This window comes from Biomphalaria glabrata, chromosome 5 (genome assembly GCF_947242115.1).
Source record: "Biomphalaria glabrata chromosome 5, xgBioGlab47.1, whole genome shotgun sequence".
NCBI lineage: Eukaryota > Metazoa > Mollusca > Gastropoda > Planorbidae > Biomphalaria > Biomphalaria glabrata.
In genome coordinates this window covers 14359301-14368226 of record NC_074715.1, presented here as the reverse complement: position 1 = coordinate 14368226, position 8926 = coordinate 14359301, and the positions used below count along the sequence as shown (strand labels likewise).

General features: G+C 37.3%; 1 protein-coding gene across 1 annotated transcript; it reads left to right on the top strand.

Annotated features, from left to right (window-relative positions):
• The first annotated feature begins 5055 nt into the window (after nt 1-5055).
• On the top strand, nt 5056-8473 carry LOC129926504 (uncharacterized). The gene is made up of 2 exons (XM_056030991.1): nt 5056-6737; nt 6895-8473. The coding sequence occupies exons 1-2, from the start codon at nt 5681-5683 to the stop codon at nt 7833-7835; spliced, it is 1998 nt and encodes a 665-aa protein (XP_055886966.1). The 5' UTR covers nt 5056-5680; the 3' UTR covers nt 7836-8473.
• The last annotated feature ends 453 nt before the right edge of the window (nt 8474-8926 follow it).

Here is an 8926-nt window from a genome sequence, read left to right as displayed (position 1 = left end):
TTCTGTCCTTCCCTTTGGTCCTGCAGGAGTTTGTAGCAATGTTTCTGTCCTTCCCTTTGGCCCTGCAAGAGTTTGTAGCAATGTTTCTGTCCTTCCCTTTGGTCCTGCAAGAGTTTGTAGCAATGTTTCTGTCCTTCCCTTTGGTCCTGCAGGAGTTTGTAGCAATGTTTCTGTCCTTCCCTTTCGTCCTGCAGTAGATTGTAGCAATGTTTCTGTCCTTCCCTTTGGTCCTGCAGGAGTTTGTAGCAATGTTTCTGTCCTTCCCTTTGGTCCTGCAGTAGATTGTAGCAATGTTTCTGTCCTTCCCTTTGGTCCTGCAGGAGATTGTAGCAATGTTTCTATCCTTACCTTTGGTCCTACAGTAGATTGTAGCAATGTTTCTGTCCTTCCCTTTGGTCCTACAGGAGATTGTAGCAATGTTTCTGTCCTTCCCTTTGGTCCTGCAAGAGTTTGTAGCAATGTTTCTGTCCTCCCCTTTGGTCCTGCAAGAGTTTGTAGCAATGTTTCTGTCCTTCCCTTTGGTCCTGCAGTAGATTGTAGCAATGTTTCTATCCTTACCTTTGGTCCTACAGTAGATTGTAGCAATGTTTCTGTCCTTCTCTTTGGTCCTACAGGAGATTGTAGCAATGTTTCTGTCCTTCCCTTTGGTCCTGCAAGAGTTTGTAGCAATGTTTCTGTCCTCCCCTTTGGTCCTGCAAGAGGTTGTAGCAATGTTTCTGTCCTTCCCTTTCGTCCTGCAGGAGGTTGTAGCAATGTTTCTGTCCTTCCCTTTCGTCCTACAGGAGATTGTAGCAATGTTTCTGTCCTACCCTTTCGTCCTGCAAGAGTTTGTAGCAATTTTTCTGTCCTTCTCTTTGGTCCTGCAAGAGTTTGTAGCAATGTTTCTGTCCTTCCCTTTGGTCCTGCAAGAGTTTGTAGCAATGTTTCTGTCCTTCCCTTTCGTCCTACAGGAGGTTGTAGCAATGTTTCTGTCCTTCCCTTTGGTCCTACAGGAGATTTTAGCTAGGATGTAGCAATGTTTCTGATATACACTCATATACACACACCACACTCACACACACACACCTCGCTCATACACACAAAAAAAAACTTAAAAGAAGACAAAAAAAAACATAGCTTCCAATGTGAGGATCACTGACCAATCTCTTTAACTAAAACAATAAATTATAGTTATGTTACGTGGTTGTTTTTTTCCCCGGGTTTCCCGGTATTTCACGGTTAACTCTTCAGAGCAGCCGACGTGACTTATTGACTTTGTCGTAAAGCGGTCGGAACTTTTCGAGATAAAGGGGGCGCTATCGTCTCACTGTCGTTGGGCGACCATCTTTAGTCAAAAGCCTATATCTCTGGAATGTGATCGGTATACAAAGATTGAAGGGGGTGGGCCGCTGGGGAATGCAGACAAGGAACTCTTTAACTTGAAATATTCAAACAATTCAGGGCGGATATGTTTGAAGGTCAATGGAGTTGTGCCAAATACACCAAACTTTTGGCCAGGTGAAATTAAAGAAATAAACACACGCGCATGTACACACACACACACGCAAGCAAGCGCGAGCACTGCGATGGGGGGGGGGGGAGACTGAAAAGAATGAAACCAGCGGCCACTTGCTCGTGCATGCGAACTGGTCTGGGCAGGAATTGTGCAAAACATTGTGTTATTTCTTTTGTTTTTAACTGTTAGATATGAAAATGTTTTGAAGATATTTCAATGTAAAATATGTAATAAAAATAATACAAATACGTAATACATACATTCCTCTCTTTTTTTCTTTCTTGCGATCTCTCTCTCTCTCTCTCTCTTTCTAACGTTCGTAGGCCTACTCTCTCTCTCTCTCTCTCTCTCTCTCTCTCTCTCTCTCTCTCTCTCTCTCTCTCTCTCTCTCTCTCTTGCTTTCATTCTATAATGCACCCTTGATTCTCTCTTTCAATTAATACCTGCTTCTCACTCCTCTCTCTCTCTCTCTCTCGCTATTTCTTTCTATCTATTTCTCCTCTGTCTCTCTTTATTTGTGTCTGCCCCCCCCCTCTCTGTCTCCTGCAAACACTCTCGTTCTCCAGCTCTATTGGATACACAAATTTACCAGCAAAAGTAAATTATATCGGTCAGTGAGTCGGCCACACATCACCCTCGTGAACCGTCTGCATCAGAAAGAGGTGAATCACACAGTCCGCGCATTGGTTAAATAAATGGCGAAGGAAAGAAAGAACATTAAATTAAAGAACAACAACATGGGGGCAGGGAGGTGGGGGAGAGGTCGAAATCCCCCCCCCCAACCCTTAGTTCTGTTGATATCCAACTCAACGTACTTTTCTATATAGACGCCATCTCACAACTTTTGCTTTCTCGAGACAGGTTTCAGGTCCGTGAAAACATTTTCTGACAGGATTAAACCAGAGTATGTTGGCCTCCTTCAGTCGTAGAGCGAGGTTCATCTCGAACACTTTTTCATGTAACTTTGAAGACCTATTTTGGAGAGGCACTCCAGTCAACATATATTGCAGGTTAAGGTGACTTTCGCTTTGGTGGTAGAGGAGCCGGCCATTTTTCGTATGGCACGCTTTTCTTCCATGTTTTTTTCGATGTCCATAGCTTTCTTGGTCACCGTCTCTCTCCAACTAGTGCGGTCTAGGGACAGTTGAAATGTTCACTGTTTTTAGGTCCTGTTTTATTACATCCATATAACGGAGGTGGGGGGTGAGTATATAGCGAATAACTACAGGCACTACTAACCTCTGTTCAAAACAGAAGTTCATGGAACCTGGTCGCGGATCTCAAAAAACAGATCTAACAATTTCCCTATAAATGTAACGGTTGTCGTAGATTGCTGATAAAAGAATTACTAGCTCGTCGGCCACAAAAAGAAAACTCAAGTTTGACTTTTATTATTTTTCAAAGTAAAAAAATTAATTAATTAAAATTCTGCTAAGGAACTAGGCCTAGATCTAGATCCAGCATAGGTTTTGAAAGGACTATCGCCGTCTTGTAAGGACTATGGCCTTCGGAAATTCCCGAGCGAAAGGTATTATTGATTAAAGAGTCTAATAATTTAATGTTCAGAAAACATTTTGCGCAACGTTTTATAAGTCTGGATTTAAATGCCTTTCATTGGACTATTATAAATTGTAGTAAATCTATACATTCGTTTAACTATAAACCTTTCTCGTGTGGAAAAAAGGGGGGGGGGAATGTTCCATTGTTTTTTAAATTTAACATTCATTAGTTATTAAGAGAAAAAAAACTATCTCTCTTATCAGCTGTATAAAGGAGGTATTGTCTTTTTTGAAAAGTATTTTAATGTTTTTCTTCTTTTTGTTTGTTTAGTGTGAAAATTGGTAACCATTGCCTATCAGTTCACCCGCTTGTCTAATTGTAGATAACATTCATCTTTGTAGACTTATTAAGAGAGAAAAGGAAAGACGACGGAGAGAGAGAGAAGGAGAAGGAGAGAGAGAGAGAGAGAGTGAAAAAGAAAGAGAGACAGAGGGAGTAGTTTATTAGTTACAAAAAAAAAGGGGGGGGGGATTATTTTTTCCTAGTCGCCAATAAAAAAAAAGGCTAAAATACTATAGAGGCGTCCCTGGACATACTTCCTTGTCCTTGGCACGTTTGGTCTCTGTTACCCCATCACAATGTCACTGTTAGATTTTCGCAGTGCAGCCATCCTTCTGCTCACCTGAGTTCGATGACCTGGGCAAGCCATTTCGTTATAAAAAAGAGGGGGGGGGGCAGTGGTACTTTAGGTGTGGCACTTTGAAAACAAATGAGGAAGTGAGGAAGGGGGAGTGGTCATGAAAAAAAAACAGCTTACATTCTTACAGGTGTATGTGTGGGGGGGGGGTGCACTTAATTTGTAATCGCTTCATTAGAAGTCAGTGAGTTATTCTCTCTTCACGGCACGATAGCCAGACGATAGACGCCCTGGAGGTGTCCGTCAATGTCCGTGTGCAGCCGGAAAGCTCTGGAAACATGCGCGGCTTATGATTTCAATAATGGGATTCTAAAAACATAATCCAGAACATCGAAATTATCATGTTCCATAGACTTGGCCGAGTCTCTGTTCCTTATCATACTCAATAGTCAGTAGTAATATTAAAACAACATAATAATTTACTATAACAATACAACACATCACGAATGCAACTGAATACGTCCTAGCCAGAACTCTATCTGGTACAAAGAAGTGAGGGTGTCTGTCCGTCTCTCCGTCTGTCAGCCTGGTTTGAAAAGTGCAGAAAATTTACCAAACGATCAGGCAAAGCCATCTTTACTCACTTTACTCGTGATTTCCGTTATAAAAAAAACGAACTCTTTGTTTAATCATATTTCGTGTGTAGATTAACAACAGCCGGGCATTCCAATGTTTACCTTAGTAACGCCTAGAACAGGCAGTATTTGTAATTAAAACAGATTCTCTTATCAACTAAGTGTTTCGCACTTTTATTTTGACATACGGTGTGATTGTACAAAATGGACTTTTCTAATTGTCGGATAGATGATCCCGGCCAAGTTCAGCTTTTTTTTTTTTTTACATTACCGCTATTCAAGTCAGAGTTTATTGGAGGAACCTGATTGGGTGGAACTTGGGTGGACACGGACATCAAAAACGGCTCTAAGGATTATCGTATAAATTTAATAGTTGATGTCTGATGTATATTGTTGGGAAAAAATATATTAACTCGTTGGCCATAACGGGAAAATCTATTTTGACTTGGATCATTTTTGAAGTATGCAAAATTTAAAAACATTTTTTTTTAAAACTAAGTCTAGATCTTGATTCAACGCTGGTTTTGAAAGAATAATTTTACGCTCGGCGTGACGCAATAAAACTCCTTACCAATGTAATCTACATCTATGCAAAAAAAAATCTTTTATTTAAGAACCAAAGAATATTTAATCAATTTTGACTTTCTGCTCTCTAAGTATCACTTCTCATACATCTTCGGACTCGAAGACAAGTCTTATTAGAAGTTGTATAAAGAAGATATTGTATTTTTTTTAATTATTTTTTTTCTTTTTTTTTAACTTCTGCTAACTCTAGTACACTTTTTAAGGGGAGGTATCCCTAGAGAAAATCGAGTTTTAGGTCTAGGATATCGATTTTTAACTAATAACATAATTAAGTAGATCAACCATTTTTCATTACATTACAATCATTTTTATTGCTTAAATCTGTGTCTAAAACATGTTTTATGTTGTTTTTGTAAGGCCTATGAGACAAAATTTTTATAAAATTTCTTGAAAAGTACAAAAATGGCCCTTGGTTACGCCATCTCTATTATAAGCAAATCATTGTTTGACTATCGATGTTTGGTATGGTTTTTTTCCTCACGATCTCTAGTTTTATAAAGACGCCTCGTTTTCGCTCTATGTTTCATTCAATTTCGGTAATGATCGGAAATCTTCGGTCAACTTTTGAAGCAAATTAGATTATTTTTAGCCTTGCTAATAAATAAAGAAACGCCATTGGTTGATTTTGCCCCCGTGGTCGGAATCCCCGTAACTACTTTTGTTATTTCCGACTATCGATAATAGACTTTATTTCAATGGCGAAGTCTACACGTTGACTTTCTTTTCTGTTCATGTGTGCATTTTCTTATTTATTCAACAGTTACAGTATATATATTTCTTTTTTTATTCATCAAATATTCTAGATCTGCTTCACCTTGTTTTTTATAAATGGCTAGACTCAACAAAAGGCTAGCTCAATTGAAGCAAGCTCGAATGAGTCGCAAATTAGATCTAGAAAGAGTTACTGGTAAATCTAAGACTCTAGTCGATCTAGATAAATCTAGTACTTCCACAACAAGTTCTAGATCTATATCTTCATCAACACCTAGCCCTACTAGATCTAGATCTGATTCATCTTCTGGACATAATATTACGGCAGCAGTTGAAATTGAGAATGTGTCTACCGAAGCCAATAAAAGTGAGGCATTGGCATCTAGATCTAAGTCTAGTAAACTTCTTTTAGATCTCAATACCAGGAGTAAAAGTAAAATTATTGACATTCCCAAATTAGATGTTGATAATTTAATATCCACCACTCCACACACTAACAGAACAATAGTTGAATTTGACCAACTTCAGGCCCTTATACAGCCTTTACTTTGTCCTGGCTGCAATAAGTCTTCATTAAAATTAAATTCTGATGAAAAATGTCGCAAAGGCCTGTCTGTTAAACTTAGCATTAACTGTGAAACATGCAGGACAGTTGTAAGTAGCAACCATACATCAGGTTATTCTAAAGAAAATAAAAGATATTCTGTTAACAATTCTGCAGTTCTATCATCAATCTTATGTGGATTAGGTTCCTACACATTTAACAAACTGTGTGAACATTTAGACATACCTGGAATGTGTAAAAAAAACTTTCTAAATATTACTAAACTAATTTACAATAAAGGTGATGATATCCGACAGGCCCTAGAACTTAAAACTGTTGACCTTATTCGTCGAAAGCATGCGGAGGAAAGTGGAGTTTCTATAAACGAAGAAGATATCATTGATATTGATGTCTCATATGATGGCTCGTGGCTAACCAGAGGACACACTTCACATATTGGAATTGGATGTGTTGTTGATGTGTTAACAGGATATGTTTTGGATTTCCACATAGTTTCAACATTTTGTTTGGTCTGTCAAACCACTGGCAGAAAGATTAAAGAAAAATCCCCATCACAGTATTCAGAATGGTTTGAAACACACAAGCCTTTTTGTGAAATCAACTACACAGGTGAGGGTCTATTAAATATAATTTACACTTCTATCAAGTCTTTGTGTATAGTTTTTAAATTCTCTTCGCTAAATTTTTATTAGCTTTGCTTTTTTTGTAGATTCACTAAATAATATTAACAAGTTTCTAAACTGTTTGATTTTCTTTATATTTACAGGTTCATCAGCTATGATGGAAACACATGCCGCAGAGGTATTATGGCTGAGGTCAGTTACAAAATTTAAGCTTCGCTACACATCAATGTTATCTGATGGAGATGCTAAATCTTTCAAAAGAGTAACTGAACTTAAACCTTATGGTGACATTCCCATAGTAAAAGAAGAATGTGTCAACCATGTTAGTAAAAGGATGGGATCTGCACTTCGAAATTTAGTTGCTGATTGTAGCAAAAAAGGTACTTCTCTTGGAGGCAAAGGGCATGGTAAACTAACTCAAAACACTATAAAAAAGTTAACACTTTATTACTCTAGAGCCATTAGAAAGCATAAAAATGTTTCTGATATGCAGAAAGCTATAATGGCATCTCTTTATCATTGCTTGTCAACTGACAAATCACCGAAACATCAATTGTGTCCAACTGGATCTGGCTCGTGGTGCTTCTACAATGCTGCTGTTGCTAAAAATGAGACTCCTGGTCCACATAGCAAGCTTCTCTGCACTCCTCTAAATTATAAGCTACTAGCTGACCACTTAAAACCAATATATAAACGCCTCTCCGAGCCAGCCCTCTTACAACGTTGTTTGCTAGGTGCTACCCAAAACGCCAACGAGTCTTTGCATTCCAAGATTTGGAGTACTTGTGATAAAAAGAAATTTTCTTCTTGGAACAAGGTAACATTTTCAGTGATATCCTCTATTTATGACTTTAACTTTGGATTTGCTGCTTCAAAAATAATGAAAAATATTCTGTTCTGCAAAAACACGTTTCATGCCCATCGTCTTGGTTTGAGTCGACAGAATCAACGATTAAGTGGGTCGGCGTATAAAAAAAGTAAAGTGGTCATGAGACGACTCCAGATGAGGAAAGATGCAAAAGCTCGAAGGGAACTTGAGTTAAGAGATGCAGAGGGACCTACTTATGAAGCAGGACAGTTTTAGCTGTTTTTTTTTCTGCTTTTTCTTCTTTTTTCAGAAATCAACAAATATAAATTTCACGTAGGTCATTTAGCTGTACACATGATTTCTCCTAAACTAATTGTTTGATTTTAATGAAATTTGAAACACTTGTTCTAGACATGATATACCTTACTTGTATAATGAATTTTTGTGAAACTTTTTAATACTTTTTTCTAAGTTTTCAAATCTATACTTTAAACTCATTTTTCTCAAAATGTTACTTTTTGCACATATCATTATGCCTTACTAGGAATTTCTCCTAAACTACTTGATAGATTTCAATGAAATTTGAAACACTTCTTAAGGACATCATTTACTTTACTCGTACAATGAGTTTTTTTTCAAACTTTTATTTACTTTTTTTTTTAAAGTAATTTTAATTAATATTTATCCTGTTTTTTATGCCTAAAATATAACTAAAAATTCAAAAATTTGTAAAAAAAAAAAACATACTTAAATCTTTAATTCTGACGTTGTACCAATTTAGAGGATCCTTTTCTCTTATCTTTAAATTCAATTTCATGTAATTTTGATCAATAGTTTTTACAAAATTCAGAGTTTTAATTTGTATACAATAAACAATATGGCCGCCGTTACCATGGCAACCATCATTCAAACAACTTTTTTTTTAGCATTATTTATTTTAGAATATCATTATATGTTACCATAACAAATTTCAAAGGCCTAGCTTCAGAAATAAGAAAAATAAGATTTTCAGGGATACCTCCCCTTAAGTGTAGTCCGTCCAATCGTTGCACTGCTGCTAGATCTAAAAGAAGTACACAGATATCTCTTTCATTTTAAACAGCTGCGACCATCCTGTCTTTAAAAAAACAACAACCGAGGAACTGTCCGAGTGTCCTATGTTACGAGAGACCACGTGAAGCAGATTCAGGAACTCCAAGCCCCCAGCCATCTATTCCATTCATGATTTGATGTTTACAAAATGTATAAATATACGTTCAAAATAGAACAAGCTTGGATCATAATGCCATGCACCGCAAACCTTTTTTTTTTGTTCTTGAAAATAGAATTTTCGTCAGTGCATATATGTGTGTGTGTGTGTGAGAGAG

Excerpts from the sequence above, each read along its gene's own strand:
- LOC129926504 (XM_056030991.1), top strand. The coding sequence starts at position 5,681 with ATGGCTAGACTCAACAAAAGGCTAGCTCAATTGAAGCAAGCTCGAATG. Across the intron at positions 6,738-6,894 it reads TTGTGAAATCAACTACACAG|GTTCATCAGCTATGATGGAA; the intron begins GTGAGGGTCTAT and ends TTATATTTACAG.